General features: G+C 39.2%; 1 protein-coding gene across 1 annotated transcript in view; it reads right to left on the reverse strand.

Annotated features, from left to right (window-relative positions):
- PIK3C2G (phosphatidylinositol-4-phosphate 3-kinase catalytic subunit type 2 gamma) overlaps positions 1-23,480 on the reverse strand; it is a 192,514-nt gene that overhangs the window by 156,508 nt on the left and 12,526 nt on the right. The window contains exons 4-8 of the mRNA XM_066184438.1: positions 20,079-20,236; positions 18,101-18,212; positions 11,278-11,380; positions 6,232-6,302; positions 2,061-2,124 (exon numbers count right to left, since the gene is read on the reverse strand). Coding sequence (XP_066040535.1) covers positions 2,061-2,124; positions 6,232-6,302; positions 11,278-11,380; positions 18,101-18,212; positions 20,079-20,236 — 508 coding nt within the window. The remainder of the gene's footprint in view (positions 1-2,060; positions 2,125-6,231; positions 6,303-11,277; positions 11,381-18,100; positions 18,213-20,078; positions 20,237-23,480) is intronic.

A 23,480-nucleotide genomic window follows, 5' to 3' on the forward strand; every position in this document is an offset into this window, starting at 1 on the left:
CCCAGTGTCTTAAATTCCAGAGTGTACGGAAGGTGGATTGTGGTGAACTGGAGAGGAGTAACAACAGTCCCATTAATGTGAATGGGAATAATTTGGAAAAGTGACAGAATTACTCCTGTGCAGACTCGGGACAAGGGACAGTTATAACGACCTCAATTTTAGACCTTCTTTAATCAATCTAATCAGAAGTTAGAGAAAATAGGTAAACAAGGATTCAAAGACCAAATAAAGGGTTCTCATTTTTCGCTTTGTTTACTACATATTTATGAATATTACTTATTACATTAGAGCTCCATAATTTTTTGAGCCACTAATTAAAGCAAAACATACCCCAGGATTCTAGGTTTGAAAAATCTCCAATCACTGATGCTTCTGAATGAAAATATCCATGATATGACCTACATCATTAACTTGCAATCCTGTTCCTTTAAGCAATACATATGAACTTTATTGAGTGTCCCTGAGTAGAAAAGACCTTATTAAAAAAAATAAACTACAAGGAAATTTAGCTCTACATACACACACATTAGTTGGATGGTATGAATATTTGAAAAATGTACTTCCTCGCCTTTATAAAAAGTTAATAGTTTCGAGAAATTGCTTACTCAATGTAAAAATCTTTAGCAAAAGGAAATTTAGGAGTGCTTCATTATAGGTCTGAGGAATATCTGCACAGCATCAGTTGCAGAGGGTAGATTGCAAAGTCTCATTAATGTTGAGGTTATGGCTTTTCCTGAATTTAGAATCCTCTCACTTTAGGCCCTAAAATTTCAAGTGAATGTAAATAACTACCCTGGTGGGTCTACTTCAGTAAAGAAATATACATGTGCATTTGAGCTTGGGGACCTAACTTTTCCAAATGGTTATGACTGCATCACATTTTATACACTAAACACTTCCCTTTGAGATGATGCTTACAAAGGAAAATTCAGCAAATACCTGCACAGCATCAGACCCAGAGCTGAGCTTTGTAGCCAGCCACAGTTCAACAGCCTCTAAATTTGTGTTCTACATTTTGAAAATCATCAAAGATTTACACAAAGTGTAAAATGTTTGTATATATCTATATTATGTATTTATATATATATTATTTATATAAATTTATGTAGTCATGTGTGTATGTTTATGCATGTTTCTATATATGTATGTATGTATGTATAAAATATATATGCAAATGTATGTTTACTGGTTATTCAAAATAGAAATAATAATGGATCAAGAATATCCAGAGAGATTAAAATCTGACCTTAAATGTAGGTGACACGGTTCTGAAGCAAAATATTAATTTTGTGTTGTAACATATATTTCAAAGAAATCCATAATTTAGCATAATGAGTTATAACTCTGGAAGGGATGCATTGAAATATCTCCATGCTACATCAGTATTCCTTGATTTTCATAAATCTTTTGTTCTTTCCATTTTTAAACCCTAGAAAATCAGTTATCATGCCAACTTAAAAGTCAGATCAAATCAGTTGTCATGCCAGCTTGGAAGTCAGATCAAATAAACATGTAGTTTCTTCCAAGGTATGACTCAATTTGTCCTTTAGACATTTGTCCTTAAACCACTGGATAGCAGGGTAGATTTAAAGATTTTTCCTTCAAGCATGTAACATTCAATTGGCAGCCCTCATGCTTTAAAATAAAGCACTTGGTATCTTTGCTAGCTAAAACTACTCCTTCAAACTACCACATGCTTCAATCTAAATATGAAAACATTAGGCTTGGGGGTTTGCAAAATCAAGGACAAATTTTAAAGATCCATATAATGCATTATACCTCTACTAATTCCAAGTATTATATTGCCAACCCAAACAACTCTGGTTTTATTTACAAGTTCCTTGACACTTAGAAACAGTCACCTTTGATATTTTAAATTTGTAGCACTTTCTTCCTAACCTCAAACCAAGTTTTATTAAGAAAATTTATATCCTTTCAAAGTCAAATTAAGCAGTCTTAATTAAAAGTCTTCCTTAATTGCATCTAAGACAGATTAATAATTAGATACCTTTCATGTATAAGCTAATGCTTTTCTGGTATGGCAAACTGAGAACAAGTACCTCATTTTGCAGCAGATATTCCACTTGACCTCTGTAGTTCATAATAACAGAGATGAGGTTCTGCCTGAAAATAAGAAAAAAAAAAAAAGGAAACAACATCAAGTTAATAGGAATTAGATAGAGAGAACAGATTTGGGTTTGTTTTTATTTTTTTTCTAGACATTTGAAATAATTTGACAGTTGATTTTATGTCAGTCTAAAATAAAGCCAAGTGTGTATGTAGACATCACGCAACTGAGCCTGGATGTCCCTGGTTTTTTGGTAGTCATTTGCCACAAAGAATAGATGCAAAAAATCTACTTATGCATGAAGATACAAGTTTCCCAAGTTAAAGAACTCCAATAAGTGATTTGCTGCTTCAATGACTGTTGAAATTCCCATTTATCTTACCCTTTGCGGTCAAGCAAGTGCTTAAATATTACCTTAAAGAAGGGTGGACTCAAGTACATGCTGCATTCTTACAGCTAGACTTGATGATCTTAAAGGTCTTTTCCAACCTACATGATTTTATGATCCAATTAGCCTTCTTTCTCAATCACTTCATAGACTTAATTTGTACAGCATCAGATAAAACACCTGCACAAGATCTGGAAAACCTCAACACTTCGAAAGTACTGGCTAAGCCACAAGTATAAAAGCATGTTATAAAATGGGACAGCCTTGCTACATAATCCATGAAACTCAATTTGCATGCAGTTCTCAAGTTTACATGCTCAAACTGTTTCAGCAACTGCCTTTTCCATAGCTTTTCCTAAGCTGGGAATTTGTTTTAATTCTGTAGACAGCCGTGCACCACCCTGTGGTTCCAGGCTACAGAAGTTGCCATAAAATTTGTACAGGCAGATTGGTGAGTCTTATCAAAGCTTGACTAAATTAACTAGGATTATGACGAGGAGTATACACCTCCCTACACTAAACTCCTCAACTGATCCTTCAGCTGTAAATCTCACACTTTTAGAACCACAGGCTCCAAGTGCTATCCCCAGAAGATAACCAGATTCAGATTTTTGCTTTTAAGAGGCATTTGTGTGATTTTCTGTTTCTCAAGCACTCTGAAATTCTTCTTCATTTGTCAGCTGGAACTAAACAAAAACAGGTGCCTGTGAAACAATTGCTAAGGCATCTTTCTGTGTCAGCCTCCTCTGTAGTGTCAAATCATCAGGAAAGGAAAAGGAAACCTTAATTCCCAGTTTTACACCTTGCCTAGCCCACTGATTATTAAAAGGGGCACATTATTACCTTGATTACCATCAGAGGCAGTTGGGGTTTACACACGCTTATGTGAAAAAGTGGAAATTGCAATTAAAATTCTTTCTTTGTTGCTTGTTTTACTCTATCACTTTATTCTTTCCTTTTAAATTCTACTCTTAATATCCCACACCAATCTTTTATTAAGGTTCTTCCTTTCCAGAAGGCTTAGAAGAAATTTCCCCCCACTCTTTCATCCCCATTGCAGTCTGGTGGCTGATAGTCCCAAAAGCATTTTGACTTTTTTCAGAGCTTCAAAGCAAATAAATTATTTGCAGAGAAACTGTGTGTATCCTCACGTATTTTAGTTGGACTAACTGAGCAATCAGAATCAGAATTGCAACTACAGCCCAATGTACAGGTTCCATGGCACATGATTAGATTTTAATTATCTATATTGCATGGCAAAGAGAGGAGACTCATGGCACTGAAATAACTCACAAAATGGAGATAAGTTCGGTGGCCTTCCCTGTGCTAATACTACAGTGCATTTCCCTGGAGATGCCAACTATTCACTTCCTCCTACAGGTAGTTTTGCCTTTACAGCTTTTTTATTTCCAATCTGCACTGGCTTTATCAAGCCAGGGAGTTTGTATGTGAAGCAGCTGCCTGGAAATTCCTCCTGTAATCCTGTTAGATCATAGCTAATACAAGTTGTTGCTCTGCTTTGACTGAGTCTTCAGGCATAACATCTTTTTCACAGCCATACCCTGCTCGAAAAATATATCTGAGCATTTGAGCTTGCCTTCTTGTCTTTCTCCATGCAGGTGAGCATATTGATTAGTATGGTTGGTCGAAATGCAGGTTACAGAATAATTTCCTAAATTACAATGCTAGTTCATAAAATTAGCATATTTTCCATTAGTTTATTTTACCCTGGAGAATTTTCGATATGAAGTAGCCATAATTTTACATCATTTATAGGAAACAAATCCAGCAAGTTGTAATAATGATTGAAATACCTCTACTAATGCTATCCTGAGTCTTTGTCTGCCAGATAACTAATAATACCCATATCTTATCACACAGACATACTTCACACTTGTGCATCATTATAGCAGTGTATAAATATGGCAAGCCTAATCAAACCATGAACATTTAGTACTTCTTTGATGTTAAGGGCTTTTTTTTTGTTTTTGTTTTTTTTTTAGCGAGCCAATATGGTGCAAGAGTTTTGAGGATGAAATAAGAAAGGCACAAATAAGAGAGTCTTTGCTCCCAGCTGGTCTATATGGGAGGAGGATGACAAGTACATAGCATGTACTTGCAGCTTTCACTTCTCAGTCTCCTGGCAGCAGCATCCACTATGGAGAAATGCTAGGTTTGGTGCCTTAAGTTTTAGCTTTCATGTTTTTCAGATTCTGTGATGCCTACAGGTGTAGTTCTGAGCCTCATATTAAGTGTCAGTCAGCTCTCTTCATAAAGCATGGAGACAAAACAAATCCTTTTCCTGCTGGAGACCAAGGACAACTTTCAGGCCCAAAAGCACAAACAAGGGTGGCTGAAGGGAGAAAAAAAAGGATGGAGCCTTACAACCTGAAACTGTAATTGGACAATTAAACCCCAATATTCAAATGGACCTAAACTTATAGAAGTGTAAGATCTTGTGAATGGCTGTCCATTTTGTGACCATTCTTAGTCCACCTTGGGTGTAGCTCTGGTCAGGCCCTGTCCTGCCCAAGGTGTATCCTGGAGGTCTTTCAGTAAATACCTACTTTATTCTCTAGATCCTCTCCAGTCTCGTTTTCAGGTCAGCCTTCCCCAGGCATCAGGTTCCCCTTCTAAAGTGCTGTTTATCACCATTCTGCCTCACTAAACAGTGCCCAAATGCATACCTGGGCCCAGAGGGTTGTGGTGAATGGAATTGTTGGGAACTGGTCCCATCTGATTGTCCTTCGGCCTCAGAATTGGGTCCCTCATGACAAGAAAGTCATTGAGGTTCTGGAGTGTGTCCAGAGATGGGAGCAGAGCTGGGGAAGGGTCTGGAGCACAGTCCTAATGAAAATAGACTGAGGGAGATGGGATTGTTTAGCCTGGAGAAAAGGGACCTACAGCAAATGATCCTGTCCTGCAGACATCCTCTGTGCTCCTAAATTTCATACACTTGTCATCTATAAAATACATGTCTTCTACTGATCTCTTTATAGCAAGGACCAGAATGGAAATTTAGGCCATGCTCCTAGGAGACCAGATGGGTGCTCAGTAAGCACCACATACCCACCTCAAATGAGTTACTACCCCTCTGTTTTCTTCCATCTGCTAAATGACAGGTGTGTCATTTAAGTTCACTATTGTTGGCAAAGTACTTCATAACACAGTGATGAAAAACATCACAGCTTTTTCATCTAAAAGTGGAATTTATCTAAATGGAATATAATTAAAGCTGAATGAGGAATCTATCTCATTTAGTGTTTGTCCATCACAGGCTGGTTTTACAATCAGCTTCACTTTGACTGCCTAGTTAAAGGCTCATCATAGTTAGCTTCCACTTAAAATAAAAAGTTTAGAAATCACTGTGAAAATATAGTCATAATGAAGAGCAAACCTATTATTTTTGCAATATTTAATCTCAAAAATTGTCTGGCAGCAACACACCCATGAAAATTTTGACAGGGAAAAATTTTGTCAAAAAAATTCCCATGTTCAGTCATGGGAATCTTTGGGAAATATGAAACCTTTAATAAAAACTTCAATAATATGAAAAGGAGACAATTGGGAAAAATTACACAGATCCAAAAAACATTGACTTTTGCTAAGCAACAACTAAGTTCTGAAAATAAAAGGTCTGAAATACTGAGCCAATTGTCTTTCTCTTTGGTATCATTCCTGTCCCCAGTAGTTGTCAGAACTGTCCTTTGGTGGAAGGAGGGTTCCTACAAATATAAGCAATTACAAATATAAATGCTGCTGAATACCAGCTTACCGAATCAGTCTCCAGGCACAAATATCTTCTAACAACTCATTCACACAGAACCTTCTTTGGTCATCCCCACACTGTGGAAGAGAAGCATATGGTGACATATATTATTCTGATAAAGAAGAATGTAAATTGGAGAGATTTACATGGTATTTTCCAAAGTCAGAATGTTCTCAGTTGTGTCCAGGATGTTTTGATGTGAAATTTTATTTGGTGAATATTTTATGTTACACTGGGTGGTACTATACAGGTGGGGGCAAAAGTGTTCAGGAAAACAAGCTAGCTTGACTTAGAATTTTAAATTAGATTCAGTGGGGGAACAGGATGTGCTTGAATCCAGGCAAGGAGAGTGGAGGCAGCAGCATATTCTGGTGGCCTGTCTACATGGGAGACATGAAGAAGGCAGACAAAGTGGCTGAGGGCATACATTAATTCTGCTTTGGTTTCACACTGAAGTGAGCCACAGGGAGAGATGATGCAGACTTAGAGGTGAGCTTTGAGGGGAAGCATCATCCTGGGCAGCAGAGAGGCTTTGCCACTTGAGGAACCTGGGTATTTCTTCCACCATCTCTTGTTGTGCCAGAAAATAAGGTATTTTATTAAGTATGTCCGTAGCAAGTGAGTGTCCAAAGAAAACATCTTCATTCGCAAAGATGGTCCATTGGCAAATGGGTATACAGAAAAAGCAGAAGATTTTAGGACTTGTTTTGCCTCAGTCTTTAATACTGCTGATAAACCTTGGGCTTCCCAGTCCTCTCAGCAGGAGGAGCACAGCTACAGAAACAGTAACCTTCCCTTTGTGGACACTGGAATTGTAAAAGTGGTCAGCTGCAGGAGTTGAATGTTCTTAAGTCCGCAGAGCCTTTGTGGGATTCATCCCAGAGTACTAAAGGAAGGGAAAGAAGAAGATAAGAAGAGAAGAGAAAGGAACACAGTTCATTTGCCTGAGATCTAGAGCAATCATCTAGTGCAACAGCTGGATTACGACATCACCAAGTGTGGATCCAATCTGACAATGGATTCACCTAGCAATGGGTTATAATGTGACAGATGACCTAGCTGGGTCAGCCCAGGATTTTTCCTAGCCCTAGCACATCAAGGCAGTAAAAGCACCTGAGAGGTCCACTCTCAGCAGCAGAGGGGGACTGGGAGGGGCAACATCCCCCTGGGCAACTGGGAGGCTTTTCTTCTTGAAGGACCTGGGTACTTCCACCACTCACCCCCCGGGCAGCCTCTGTCCCTCTGCTTTGTGTGACACCTGGTCCTGCAGCGCTGGCGAGAGGCAGTGGCTCAACACCCTGAGCAAGCCACTCCTGCCAGTCAAGCTCCAGCACTTTGCACATCTCTCTTGGCAGGACATGACATCCACTGCCAAAGAAGACACGGATCAGAGCATCTCTGCTGCAAGCAACAGCAGCTGGAGCCAGCTGCCCCAGGCAGGACCGCCGGAGGCAGAGGAAGACTCCCAGTGCCCCATCTGCCTGTGCCACACGAGCAGGCCAGTCTACGTGACCTACTGCATGCACAGATTCTGCCTCAAGTGCATCTGGCTGTGGTTCGAGGCCAGGAACTGCTGCCCCGTGTGCCGGCAGCCCATGCACCATCTGCTGTACTCCGTCGAAGGGGACCACGACTACAGGACGTGCATCATCAGCCTGACTATCAGAGTGCAGAAGAGGAGGAGGGCCGGGGCGCCGGTCTTGAAGCTAGTCTCCACAGGCACGCTGAGGTTGATACAGACAGTCTTGACCAGTAGCACTTGGATGGCAGAAGCAGGCCCACAGACACCGAGAGAGTCCAGAGACAGGAAGCAGCTCCAGGGCCCTCCAATGCCCACTCCCAGCAGGCTCCTGCGGCGTCACATGAGAAGGCCCCTGCTGAGAGACACAGCTGGCCTTGCTGCTCATCTGGAACCACAAAATGGCACTGAATGACTTTGACTTCACAGCATCTCCTCTTCTACTTCATCCAATAAATGGCATGGTCCTTTCCAGGACGTGCGTTTCATGACCAAAAAATGTTTCTAGGTCCACAAGGCCTTTGTGGGATTCATTCCAGAGCACCAAGAGACCCAGCTGATCTCATGGCTGTATCCCCTCAGTTCTTTACCAAAGGTCTTGAAAGTCTGAGGAGGTCCCAGCTGACTGGAAGTTAGTCAATGTCATCTCAAGTTACAAGAAGGGCACAAGGAGATGGAGCAGGATGCAATGGAATGGGGGACAATGGAATGGGAAGGGAAGACAGGACATAGTTTAGCTGGTGTGGACCTACAGTTTTCATGTAGTCCAACTACCTCACCTCTTCAGGGCTGCCCATGAATGAAAAGCCTATTATGAAGGACATTGTCCGAATGCCTCTTCCTAAGGGACTGACAGACACGAGGCATCAGCCACATTTCTGAGAACCCATTTCCCATGTTTGACCACCCAGCCTGTAAAGAAACACATGTGTGTGATTGATAGGAGGGTTTGGTGGACTACAGCAAGGGGTTGGTATACATGAATTATTTACTATCTGATTACATATGCATGATTATTGTATACATTACATATGGATGATTATTGTAAGATCTGTCAAGACATTCATATTTCTGTGACACTAGTTAAACTACAAACTTAGAGGAGATTTCTATACTGAAACATGTTCATTCCATATTTCAACATTTAGAAAGATTATTTAGATCAGAGGTGATGTTCTCAAGAGCACATTATTTCACAAAAATAAACAGTAGGTGAAGTGTGTGCATAAGTGTCTGAAATAGCTGAAGAATCTTAAAAATCCCAAAGTTTCTGCCTATTTTGGTTTTTAAAAGCATAATTTCTGCATCTTTTTATATGAATTCTGAGGGAAGGGAATTATTTTCCATAACCTGACTCTTAGTCTGTGACTTTCTAATGCACTTCACAGCAACAAGAAAATTAACTGCGAGCTCAGTGTAGACTACATCAGATCCTTGAATTCAGCGTGACTCGAGCAGGTTTCAGTACACTTAAAGAAATAGTATAGAACTAGGTCCAGAGTGAAAGAAACACTGTGGCTTTCAAGGCCGTGTATCTGCCTTCTCTGTTAGGTTTTTTTCTGGTCCTGATAGACTTGCTGGCACTCCTGCCTGCGAGCAGTATCTCTCCTTTCTGTACCAGTGCCCTGTCACAGGCATGCCCTGGAGCTGGGGGAAACCTCTGTGTCTGTGACTTATTCCACATCAAGAGCTGCTCGTGCTCTTTGTTATTATTAGTAACATGAAGTAACTTCATGGCCTGAAGCTTTCAGAGCCTTGTCTGCCCCTGTAAAAGGGTGATCAGTAATTCACTTTGAGATCTTAAAACGTCACCCTTCCTGCTTAAAACCCTATTGTAGGGTCCACAAATTCTTTGAGATGCTGAATGTTTTCTAATGGCTGAGGTACACAATCCCTCTAGAAAGCCACGAATACTTAAATAATGGAAAAGTCTCCACCTTCTCATCATGGTGGGCCTCTGACTTCTCTTTTCTGTTGTTATGCTCACAATGTGAATGCTTAACTCATTATGTCTGGCAAATTATTAGCACTGATATATATGAAAATAAAAAAAAAAAAAAAGGGTTTTGAACTCTCAGGAAATATCACTTCCTGTCTGCTTCAGTTCAAAAATCCTTTCCTGGAAGCAAGTGAGGCTCTTGTTAGAAACCTATAAGTATTCTTTGCTGCCTGTCTACTACAAAGATTAACGCTTTCCTGAGATGATCAGAATGTGGGGATGTCCGAAATTTTAAAACTCTGAAAAAAATAGGATCGGCAGAACATTCCCTGGAATTTTAGAGACTGCTAAAGCTGATAAATCTCATGGCTTAAAAAACCCAAAATCTAATTAAAGGTCACTCACTAACTGAAAGAACTGTGACTCCATGTAAAGCCCCTGGCCAAACTCCTTGCTTGTAACTGCTCAGCTAAAGAAAATTTCTTGCTCTGAGTACTTCATAATAGAATGCTAGCTTCCCACAGAAGGAAAGAAAGCAAGGATTCATCCTATTTTCTTTTCTTTTACAAAGGAATTATGAACATCTAGGCCAAAGTTCAAAAAGGTCTGGTTAAAAGAAAAAAAAGAATTGCTCATTACTTGTAAGCATCCACTTATTTTGGTAATTAAACATAACAGTAACTTGCATGTATAACCAGATATATTTAACTATGCAACCTGAATTCAGCAGTGTTATGTAAGGTAAGCCAAAGTCATGAAGGCAGCCTCCAGGTGCCATTTGTGTACAGTTGGGCTTCCTTAGCACAGAAACAAGCTTTAAAGTTTCCTAAGAGACTCCTAAATGGATAATTGGGTTCCAGTTTTGAAGATCTATGGTAGTAGATGCTGACCTAGAGAAGGTAAATATCTTTTTTATCAATAAACTGGTTAAAATGTTAAATATCACTATCTATCTCTCTATCTATCTATATCTAAATATTACACATATAGATACTTGACCTCCTCGTACTTCTTTTTTAATGGTCCAAGTAAGGTGCTGTATTGAACTTTGATGTTTCACTTATGTTTCCCTTCTGACAAAACAGAAATGAAAAGAAAGCCCCTACCCTTTTCTGCTAGACATCTGCCATCTGACCCACACACTGACAGACTCAGGCTATTATCAGAGCCATGCAAAGCAGGTAATTGGTGCTATCTGTGAACAGAGACAACACGCTGCCAGTGAACACTGCCCAGAGCTTCTGCTGGACTGCAAACTTTGGGCTGCAAATAAATCCAAAGTAAGAATTCTCTGACCACCTGAAATAAAACAGGATTCAATTCTGACAAAACTGATTTTTTTTTTCTAGAAAAGTAACCCTTGGTCTTTTTTGGTCATGTGTTCTCTACAGTTGCTCACTAGATTTAAGTACAGAAGCAAAACACAAATGCTCCCCAGGACATTTCAACTGCAGTTCAGCAATAATATATGCATTCTCAGGAAAGCAAATAATCTCTCTTTGATTATTACTGCAGGTTGCTGTGTGAAAGGATTGGTGGAATTTCTTTCCTTCAGGGATACTGAAGGAAAGGGGAAGAAAAAAAGGCTACTTACTGTTCGAGCCAAACTTGGTTTCAAATTCCCAGCATGGTGTAGGCGAAGTTGGATGCAGGTGGTGGCCTTGCGAAGGCTTTCATGGCTTCCCAAAGTACAGTTGCTGCAGTTTGGTGGAAAACAACAAATAAATGGTTATTTCTGCTTGCCACTTCGTTCTTTTTTCCTTGCTACCTCTCCTCAAAGCACCGGTAGTTTAAATTCTCCGTGCAAAGAAGACTGAATAATACAAAACCAGTTCCTGGCATGTGCTTCTGTGGAAATTGATGGTGTTGGTTCTAGCACGTTTTCTAGTAAAACAAATAATAATTGCTTAGTTGTATCATTGACCATTAAGTTCTGAAAGAGAACAACAAGGACACGGAGAAAGAATGTCCTTGACGAACTGCACATGCTCCCAAACCTTGAGATTCTTCATGCGTATTCTTCAAGCGCAAACAGTGCAGTAGCCTGGTTATGAATACACCACTGCAGAATGACTTGCAGTGTCTGACACACAACCCAAAAATCAACTATTAGCTGTAGGTCTAACAGGTGACCATTGATTCTCACAGAAGTCTAAGTTTTCACCCTGTGCAGCTCATACAGAGGTGGTATAAGCAGAGTTCATCTTTTTCTTTCTCAAATCATGTGCCAACAAAGATCTGTCTCACTCAGCTGGAGTGGATCCTACAAACTAAGCTGCTGGTAAAAGAGGATTCAGAAGCCCATGACATGGGAATTCCTTAATTTTATTTGCCTTTTTCCATTTACCACTCTTGGCAACCTTTTCTAAGTTAGAACACAGCCTTGGTTTGTCACTCTTAAAATCGCTTGAAACAAAAATAATTTCATTTTTTCCCCTTTCACGTGTTGTTTTAAAGAGGTGAAAAGTTCAAAAAATATTTCAGGGTTGAGGCAAACATCTTTTTACATTTGAAAAAGTCCTTTGGGATTAATAGAAAAACAACAATGGTTTTTGCTAAGGTAAATTCATTACCAAAACAAGTTAGTACGCATCATGAGTTACAACTCTGGTATCTGTTCAATTAGATTCAGAAGGCTTTGTTGAACCCTCAGCCACAGAAGTACAAAAAGGGGTATTCCATATTTATTCAGTTTCACAGCATGGCAAGTTGTTTCAGAACTCCTTGGGCCATGAAGGAAAGGTGATTTTTTTTTTTTTTGACTTGTCAAGGGTCATGAAAAACTCAGGATTTAAATGTAAACTGTATTTCTACTTAAAAGAGCTTTTGATGGAATGTCTGAATAAAAATGGCTGGATTTAGTTAAAAAAAACCCCAACCAAACAACAACAACAAAAAACCCCAAAATGCTCACCTATGAATAAATCATGGAAAGTGTGACTTAGATGAGACTCATCTCTTGCATGGCAGCAGAAGTCTTCAGCATAAATTAATGGAAAATTAAATGAAACTGCCATTCAGCACAATTACAGGTAATTTATACACCTTTTAAATGTTCTGTACTCACAGTACAGTGTAGGTAAGTAAAACACAGACCCCCTATTGAGGGGACGAAAGCTGTAAACGTATATACAGGAATTTTTTTAAACAAACATATTAAATGTCACAAAGGACATTTCCATCTGACAAAAATACCTAAAGCAAGGATCACCTTTGATAGCACCTCCATAGAGTTCCAAAATTTCTTGATTTCAAGAGCAGAAAGTACGGATATAAGAGTGGGTGAACACCAACACAGTGAAATGTGAACCTGTACTGGTGAAAAGCATATCCGTATTATAGCTAAACCCTTCTCAAGTCCCTTTTTAAAGCTCAAGTCCCAGTGGCCAATTCCCAGTTCCTGGGACTATACCAATGCATCCGTACTCTTCTGCTCCTCCTCAGCTCATCTCCTCTCATCTCTGTGCTCTGCCTACCCACAGCTTTCCTGAAAGTTCTTCCTCTCTGCATTTCACCTCATCACGTTTGCCTCATGACTGTAATGATGAACTCCATGATCTTTATACCTTTTGGTTGAGGCACACATTTAGTGCTGATGCCTTGGGAAGGCTGACCTGAAAGAGAGACTGAACAGAGCTAGAGAATAGAGTAGGTATTTATTGAAAGGCCTCCAGGATACACCTTGGGCAGGACAGGGCCTGACCAGGGCTACACCCCAGGTGGACAAAGATCGGTCATGAAATGGATGACCAGTCCAGAGGTCTCACACTTTTATAAGTTTAGGTCCATTTGCATATTGGGGTTTAATTGTCCAATTACAGCTTTAGGTTGTGAGGTCCCATCCTTCTCGTTCCTCCCTCCAGTCCACCCTTGTTTGTGTTCTTGGGCCTGAAAGTTGTCCTTGGTCTTTAGCAAGCAAGGATTTGTTTTGTCTCCCTACTCTGTGAAGAGAGCTGACTGACACTTAGTATGAGGCACAGAACTACACCCGTAGGCATCACAGAATCTGAAAAACATGAAAGCTAAAACTTAAGGCATCAGTGCGAGCTGCACATTGTGTTCTGGGTTGTGGGATAGGGCAGCAGTCCAGGCAAGAGGCCACGAACAGGCACAGACTTTTCACAATGAAGGGATTGTGACTGCCACAGAGACCCCTAATTGGTCAGACTGGGAAGTTTCCCTAATGTTGTAGAACTGCCCCAACAAATGTTTTTTTACTTAATACCTTACTATTATTCCTACCCTTTTCATTCTGCCTCACCTTCAGCCTCTGGACAGGCATAGTAACAAGAATATTACAGAGACACATCCGTGAGTCTTGAGTCCCCTTTTCCTGATTCCTCCAGGATATGGATTCTTGTTGCAATGCCAGTGACTGGAGCTGGTATAGCCAGACCAGTAAAGAGGAGCTGTACCCTCCTATGAATTAACAACCTTGAACCACAGATATTTAAAAACTGTCTATTCCAAGTATAATTTTTCCTTGCCACCATGCTCCCAGGCAAAACAAGCTACACCAAGAGAAGCTTAATTTTGTTATTTTAACTGCTTTTACATTAGTGGTTTGTGTTACTTTCTGCTCTGTCAAGCAGATATTATCCATCAGCAAAGCCTTTATTGACATAGCAATGCTGCCTGAAACACTGCAAGCAGAAGCGGCCATGCAGTTGTCTTCATGAAAGGACTTAATTTGCACAAATACAAAGAGAAAAGTTTTGACAGCTATTGTTGCACAGGGGACTAGACAAAATGGATTAATGCCTCAACAAAATAATGTGGAAACCCGGTCTAGATGAAAAGTGAGCTACAAGAAACAGAAGTGTAGCTTTGCCACAGATTGGAAAACTACCTTTTAGCTGTACCCAAGGCAGATTTGCTAGCATACCAGTACTACTAAGAAAAAAATAATATATGCCCTTTGGAGGATAACCTGATTATTAGTAACTGGTTTACAGCACTCTGAGCTCTGTAGAGGAAACAAAAATGAAAGTGTTACAACTTTGTTAATTCAACATTTGTCCCCTTATATTTTGCTGAAATTGTATGAAGAATACAGCTCTGAAGAGAAGGCCATGAAGAGAAATGCATTCTTTGTCTTTAGGAGATGTGGAACTGACTGGTCCAAGTGATTTGCCTGTGGTCTCACAAAATATCTAAAGATAAAAAGGGGAAAATCCCCATCACTTTAGACTCCCCCACTGCTTGCTTTTCCACAGCAAGGTTCTCTGATGTACTGTAATTTCCAAATCTTAATACAGGTCAATCAGATTATTTTTTTAAGTGAGCTAGTAGCATCTCTGAATGAGAAATTTAATCTGCAGTGACAAGAGAAAATTAAGTATATTTTCCACAAAGAACATATTCATCCAAAGGTGCTTGCTTCTTATGATTTCAGTCTGCATGATTATGTCTATGCCATCTATAATTAATAGTTTAAACTTCATTTTGAGTGAAAACCAATTTTTATTTAGGTTTCAATTCCTAGAGAGCAGAATTAGTAAGACACAAACATGTCATCGATAAGGTCACAGGCAAGCATGTTAGAAGAAAAGATAAACATTTAGATTTTTCAGTTCCATTCCCTTGCTCACTGTGGTGGCTGCAAAGCAATAAGGTAGATGTACAAATTATACCATGTGAGAGTGTGGATGGAACTTTAAATACTCTGGCACCTTAGAATAAAAGGATGTTTAGAAAGAAAGCTTATAAGTATTTTTGTACTACAAAAAGTACAAAATCTACGTTACTGCAACCTATTGCTAGTACACACATCAATAAAATAATAAAGAATTTTTTTTTAAAAAGTCCACATTCTAATATACACTTATATGTTTTGTTTTATTTGGCATTTCAGGATGACCTGAGATTGTGGCCTGTTTTTCTAAAAATGGAGGATTGATTCATTGCTGACACATGAGAAGGGTTGGTTTTGGCTAGCTGCAGGCATTAAGAGCCAGGAGTTATTTGACACAAGGCGTTTAAGCACAATTTAATTTACTTTTGTATAATATTTTCCATGAAAGGCATCATAAAACCATATTTAGGGGTATCCATTTTAAACCTGAGGAAAGATAGGAAAGTGTGAGGGCAAGATTTAAACTAGGTTTGTTTGATGGGATGAAAAAGAAAGCCTGCAGTTTGCAGCAAGGCCAGGTTTCCCATAGTAAATACAGTGAACTTAAAGACCAGAAAACAAAAGAGATTCCAAATCAGATGGCTCTATTAATTACAGACTGGCCTGCTGTCTTCTAGTATCTTTTAAATTTGGGTGTTTGAAATCTGATATTCTGCTTGTGAGTCAGGCAGGATGTGAGCCCAAGGATCCCCACACAGGCAGGGAATGATGGATGATGAAATCTGCTGGTGCTGAGTGTAATGCTCATTAGCACAGAGGTATTTTTTTTTCTTCCCCATCTCATTCAAAGCTAAATGGACTCTAAAAATCATCAAGTCTTTCAGGTGCTTCTGCAGGAGGTGGAGTGAAGTGCTCATTAATATAATCCAGTGTAACAGTAAATGAAAGCTTTTGACAAATCTTGACAAAGCTGTCTGCTTCACTAAAGCACTCTGTTCTGAGAACAATTCATCAAGTCACCTTTTTGGCTTCACTTTAGTGTTTTTTCCTGGACTACAGTGCAGCAGGAGCAGCAGAGTATTTATTCCCTTTGCTGTCTTAGAATTTGGGGAACTTCTACTGGAATTCATCCGTGAACAGACTCCAAATACTTTTCTGGGGAAGAACTGTGCACAAGAGCATCAAATACTCTGTTAGGAACATTGGGAGGAAAACAATTTGCACTTAAAGGTAGCCCACACATAGGAAAAATTTCACCCTGAGGCAAGTCCTCAGGCCGTGTTAAACTGCCCAAGAGATCTTTAAGGTCTGGGGTTTCAAATTTCAGATCCAAGGCTCTGTGGAAGAAAGCGAGCTGAATTTAACAGCACAATATAGAATTACAAGATGCTGAAGTTAGAAGTGCAGCTCAGTGCTTCGTGAATGACAGTGAAGGAGTAAAGTAAAAAAGCTGAGAACATTATTGACCATGTTTCACTGCTAATGAGACGTGCAGAGATTCTACAAGTGCAGGAATTTAAAGTGTCTGCTATTGATGCATTCTCCCCAACAATGAAAACAAAACTCTTAGCACAAACTGCACTGAGCTCACCCTCAATACAATGGTTCATTATTACCATTTTTTAGCAATTTCTGCGAAATCGGAAGACCATCTTGGAAAAAAAAAAAATTAAAAATTCCCTGGCAGCCTTCTGTAACTAACAGATCTACGAAGGACCTGGTTCTCTGCTTGGTGCTTCTGGTATTCTAATGATTAACATAGCACTTTGCTGTTCCAGCTCCTGCTTTACCATGATTGGAATGAGAGAAGAGTGGGCTTAGAAATGTTGAAGAAGCAATCTAGGCACCTTTAGTTGCCAAATGTAATTCACTCTGAACATATGAACATTTGGCCTGTGTGCCTGGTTAAGGGTAGAAGTGCTCAAGATGGATTCAGAGCAAAGCTAACCAACACAGTGTGACACTTGCTCTCACAACTACATTGCTTTCATTAATCAAACTGACTTGCTCTAGGCTACTTCAGATAATTTTTACACTCTACTGTAAATATGACTGCTTCTAAACCCTTCCCTTTCAATTATAGACACATCCTATTTTATCTAGCACTCTTTACACCTCTAACAGATGAGCTGTGGTTCCTGTAGTGCCAGCTTAACGTGGTACCACAGAACAGTGCCAAGCCTTCTGCTGAGGGCCAGTGTCCACAGAGCCTGGCTGACAAATGCCTGCACTTCAGCTGCTCCAACACAGAACCTGCTCACTTTGGCTGACATTTGAATTTAAGCTGCCACAGGGCAAAAAACCACTGAGTCCAGTAGTGTTTTCAACCACCACAAGAGCTTACCTGGATTAATGTGAATCAGAGCATTTATTTCCCTACTTGTAAACTACGTGCATTCAGAAAGACCTGCTTGTTTGTTTCATTTGTTTTTTAACTTGCATTCAGCACCACAATGCTGGCTTCATTTGCCTCGCTACTACTGCAACTGGATATGAAGAAAAATCACCTGCTCTCCAGCTACATGACACTGTTTCTCCTCTCTTTGGTGATTTCCCCCTTTGAGGATTTGCTTATTAACACCCCTAATGAGATAGAGGAGGTAGCAGCATCCTCGTATCACAGATGAGAAACATCAGAAGCAAAACAAACAATTAAAAGCTGCACAAAGCTTCCACAGAAAGAGGATTTTAATCCTTGCAGTGGAGCACACCATCCTCTGCAGAGCACAAGCACCACGTGTTTCAGGAGCTTCAGAAACTACACAAGGAGTGTTTGGAACCTGATCCCCTACCTCTCCCCGTGGCTCTGTTTACATGGCTCGTGGCTTAATGAGGCACTTACTTTTGTAAGAATTCATCAGACCCATAAACACTCAGAAGGCATTCCTCCCGGGCTGGGTATTGATTTGTGCAACGGAGGACCTCCACAATTAAGTCGTGAGTGATACAGCCAGCTGTAAATAAAGATAGCAAGGAAAATTAATAGTAGCTTGCTAGAGAATTGCAGGCTGTGTACTTGAGCAAAGAAAATAAGGGTGTTTTTTTTCTGTAATTCCGAGCAACTGCTGCAGACTAGCTCCATCAAGAGGAATTAGATCAAGGCACACTTGATTTTATTATATTTTTTTAAAAAAATTTTGCTTCAAATATTCTACCTGACATGGAATCTATGTCCATTTAGAGGAAATGAGCAATTTGTTGGGCAGTTGGAATGAAGAAAAGATAGCAATATTCCCAGGAGGAAAGGAACAGAAAAATGGCTTTTTTTTTTCTTTTTCATTTTCCTGATGAACATTTTGGTACATTTCCAACAATGAAAAATTGACTCTGTAGCCACTTATGACACAAAAAGGCTCCAGAATATTACTTGCTATTGTTTCCGCTACGCTCACCATTTTAGCCATAACAGAGAAGTAAACTAATACTCTAATGTATTTTATATATGCAATATATTATATTATTTATTACATGTGTAGCCACATAATAGTATAAAAGTATACATAGCCCCTAATAATTAGGAAGTTCTCTGTCAGTTTGTACAACCTGCTGTTCAGAAACTCTTTAGCATTTTGAGAATTTTCTCCAATTCCAATTCAGCTTTTTAAGCCATTTTCCAACACTTGCCAATACGCTTCCTCTCTGTCAGTTTTAGAAGAAATGATCAAAAATGGAAAAGAATTATGGCATAATCTAGAAATGTATCCGATGAATTTGGTTTTACATTGAGGGGGATGGGAAAGCTTCAGAGAATAGCTGGCATTTCTAGGGGAGGGGGTTATGACAGAAACAAAACTGAAATAAAACAGAGTAGGTTACCATAGTTTTGTTTTTGTTCGTTCGTTTGTTTTTTGCTTTAGTTGGCTTTCCCCAGGGAAAAACAAATGCCTGAATGGATTCAAAACCTGCTTTTGAAAATGTTCCTTTTCTTTGCAAAACCGTGTTTTTGTTTTTTGTTTTTCTCAAAAAGACACTTCAATTACAATTTTTCTATTGGTTTTATCAGTTTAAATTATTTAGCCTCCTGAGAACTCTCTAGTTTGCCATGTAAACTGCAGTGCTTATTGGTTGAATTTATTCAGTCCAGAAAATGAAGGACAACACAGAATCTTGAATTGAAATTGTGACACGCACTTTTTTCAGGTCACTCACTAGAAAAAATACAAAACTTGCTAGTATCATTTCCACTCTGTAGATCCATCTTCCTTTCCTTATTCTGTCAAAAGTGCTTGCTTAACTGAACAATACATTAGATGGGGCAAAAGGAGTTCTTCCTCCTACTTCAACCCCTTCTACTTACCTAGTCTAAACAAGTTTAGGATAACTAACACTCAGCCTGTTACAGTCAATTAATTCTTTGAAAACTCAAGAATTGATTCTTTAAAAAAAGGGAAAAGACAAAAAAGACTATGACTTAATAAAGCAGCACAGGAAGAAAGGGGAAAATAAGATTTCTTTTATTTTTGCATGTTGCAGAAATAAAAGTTACTAGAGCTGGAATTAAAGATTCTCCATCAATCATAGATACAGGATGAACAGGAGCAGCGGCAGCTTCTGATAGTCATCGATGACAGAATCATTTATGTTGGGAAGAACCTCTTTTCCTGCAAAGCTGGGTCAACGCTAAATTCAGAGCACCTAGTTCAGGATTTTGTCTTGTAAGACCTTAAAAATCCACAAGCCTGGAGACTCCACAACCTTCACGGGCAAACTCTTTCAATTCCTAATTATTCTCCCTTATTCTTCCTACCTACTTGGATTTTCTAATTTCATTTGATGACTGATGCACTTCCTTAGACCTGTAGATAACCTCCATCACTTACCATGTTGTGTAAGAAGTAGAGGATGTGGTGAAAAATCTGTCCAAATGCTGATTCTGAATTTTGTTCCACCAAGGATGTGCTCTGGGAACCTTGTTATGATGCTCCAGATTTTCCCAGTATTTGTCTTCAAATCAAAAGCAGGATAGGCATTTCTGATTCTGAAAAAAACCATGTGAAGGCAGTATGTCTAAAGAGGTGTGCATTTTTTGCCTCTTCTAAGAGCAAAACAAAAATTCTACAAGATACATATGATGATTCATAGAGAGCTGTTAGAAATAAAATTCTGTGGAGAGAAATGGTAGCAACACAGACTGTTTTCATACATTAGTGAGATAACTATTTACCAGTACACATAACTACATCTGTTATTTTAGGGAAACCATCAGCAAAATCTTCATGAAGTTAACAGAACCGCTGCTGAGATTGACCTCAGTGAGACTAAAAGGAATTTAAATAGAGACTTGAGTGTACACTGAACTCAGTAGAAATGACAATGCTCAAATATGAACTTAAATAACAGAGTTTTAACACAGAACTAGCCAAGAGCACATGCACAGACAGCTGCAACTAGGACAACTGGTCAAAATGAATACAGGAACATGCTTCCTATGCAAAACCTTAAGAAGTGTCTATTTCCACAACTCTCTCAAATCCAATCTGAAATCCTCATTACTGAAACCCTGCGTATTTCTGTAAAAGTCTGTAGAGTGCGGTAACAGTTACAGTCATTGAGTCCCTCTAATATATCATTAACTAAAAAATATCTTGCACCCCACCTCCTTCCAATTACCATAGACTTCCAGAAAACTGATTCCTCCTGAGGTCCCATTTCCTAATGAACAGTGGTCACAGTTATTATGTCTGTCACCTGGGATTAAACTTGCTTTTTAAGCAAATACACTCTGCAGCTGCAGGTAAGGGTACATACTGTACCAGCTGAAGCTTTATATTTCACTCATTGGCCTGAATATTTAGCAGCTAAACACAAACACCCTGTACTAAGCATCCTGAATTCTCCTTTGTTTGTTAGTTCACTTGTAGCTTCTGAGCTGGAAGTGATTTGTAATGTCTCTGGTAAGTGTATTTTGAACCCCAGCTGTCTCACATAAAAGTCTCCATTGCTGTCTTACCTCTTGCCTCAGAGCTGCTGCCCAAGTCTCTTAAACAACCATGTGAACTACTCTTTTGTGCCCTGCATTTCTACAGCATAAGAAAAAAAAAAAAAAAAAAAAAAAGCCTAGGCTTCCAAAATTAATAACCCAGCAAAGCAGCCCATTCTTTATCATGAAAAACCAGGGGCTTGATGTTTCAGTGGGGTGGGAGGAAATGAGGCTTGACAAGAGTACCTCCAGTACAAGCTAGATTTGTACTCATGGTTAGAAACCATTACACCACAGAGGCTGTTTGGGTGACCTATGTAGTTGGTATCAGTCTATTTTCTTTGTGCACAAGGTACAGCTTTTCCCATGTAACATGTTCCTGCGAGAAAGCGAAGGACTGAATAAAATGAAACTTCGCTACCCTTTATCCAGCATCAAATTACCAGGCTATGTACACACACAGTCATTCCAAAACTAAGCAAACCTTGTCTCCTTCCCTACCCACACACTGCTTATATTTTAGCAAAATGTGGGGACACAAATTTCATGCTTTTCAGATAAAAAACCCATTTAGTTTCCTAGAGTGTTGCTCAGTTATGGCCATCTACTCCTCTCCCATGATCTAAGGGCTGCTGGCCTGAGCAGGTGGGCAAAGCACTCCAAAACTTTGAAAGTTTGGGTCTTCCAAAGCATAACTGAAGTATTATACAAACATTACACAAATAAAATCTTGTGCTACTTGCTTTCTGTGCTGCAACAACTCAGCATGTACAGAAAGTACTGGCATGTATAGGGATTTGCTCTTTCACAGTATTTCATAGCATGATGTGTTTCTCTGCAGTGCAAAGCACACCCTTGAAGACACTGAGAGGTGGAGAAGCCCTGCATTTTGCAGCACTGAACCCTGGGACAGCTAGCTTAGCATCTTCTGGTCTGAAACTCTCTTTATGACTTCTTCGGAAGCCCCCCAGAAATGACTCTTCACTATAGCTCTGCTCATAGCCATAGAAGTAACCTCAGAAAGGGCTTTTGAAGACTGATTTACAGTCATGCACAACCAAATGCTTCAATTATAGACTGCTACCTGTGCAAGTATTACCTGGAGAAAAACACAATGGGTTGCTGTTTGAACTACAAGCTGGAGCTGCAAGAATGCATGACACAGAGTCTGAATTATACATCCTGCCATATGAAACTGCCAGCAATTGAGATTCATTGGGGACTGGGAAGATGCTCATTTGGCAAGACTGAACATGTAAGTTATTTGAAAATTTATGACATTTTTTTGTCTTTTGGTTGCAGTGACATTTTGTCCTAAAAATGTTTCTCTGCTTATTTAGTAGAAGAAAAGAAAAAGCTGTTCTTATTTTCTTTTTAAGAGTATCTGCTCATGACACACACACAAAACAAGTTACTGCCAAACAAGAATGGCTTATTCGTATTTATCGTTTTAGCCCTGTAAATAAATTCATCTATTCAAAAATCAATATGAAGCTTTTTCTATAATTAGAATGTTTAGACATTAAAAAAATCTGAATATCTGGGAGGAAAGTAGTCATGTGGAATGTGCTTATGGTAGAATTGAATTGGGGTTCAGGCTGGTGAACTGTGGAAAAGGAAACTGAGACATGGGACTGAGTATGTTTTGAAGCTGACCACTTCATTTGAATAAATAATATACTCTCTCTTAATTTCAGTGCAACATCAAACTGGGTTTTTTGGTTGGGTTGTTTTGGGTTTTTTCCTTTAAGAGAAGCAGCCTTGGCTGACCTTGAATAAAATCAATTCATTAAAGTCTAATAACAAAGTCAGGATTCCATTTTCCAACTACTTTCCAGGGAGGGAAAGGCGTGCATTTGTGCTAGCAACTTGACAGTCAGATCAGTGAATATCCAAAAATGAAAAATCAATCTGCACAGATGGTCTAAATACTTGTAATTTTTTGTGTGCTTGGATTTCAACACCATTTATTTTCTGCAGAAGGTTAAGAAAGTAAAAAATGTTCTATCCCATTAAGTCAGGCTATTAAGTGTAATGGTAAAATACAATTAAAGTAGGTTTTGTCACTTGCTAAGTCTCACTTTTCATTATGACAGTATGTAGCAATTCTGTTCTCAATCAGTTCTTCCAGCTCTTATTTTCCTGCTCCGACACTAATATTGCCCAAGACAACAACAGAAAAAGTTGCACACGCTATAAGCCACCAACAATGAAGAGTTAAATGCACTTATCACTAATAAAACAGACAGTTAGGAGACAAAATATTTTTGAATTAATGTTCCTTCATGTTTTTTAATATTTA

Source organism: Chamaea fasciata, unplaced genomic scaffold (genome assembly GCF_029207755.1).
Source record: "Chamaea fasciata isolate MVZ Bird 193981 ecotype frontalis unplaced genomic scaffold, bChaFas1.0.hap1 SCAF_5, whole genome shotgun sequence".
NCBI lineage: Eukaryota > Metazoa > Chordata > Aves > Passeriformes > Sylviidae > Chamaea > Chamaea fasciata.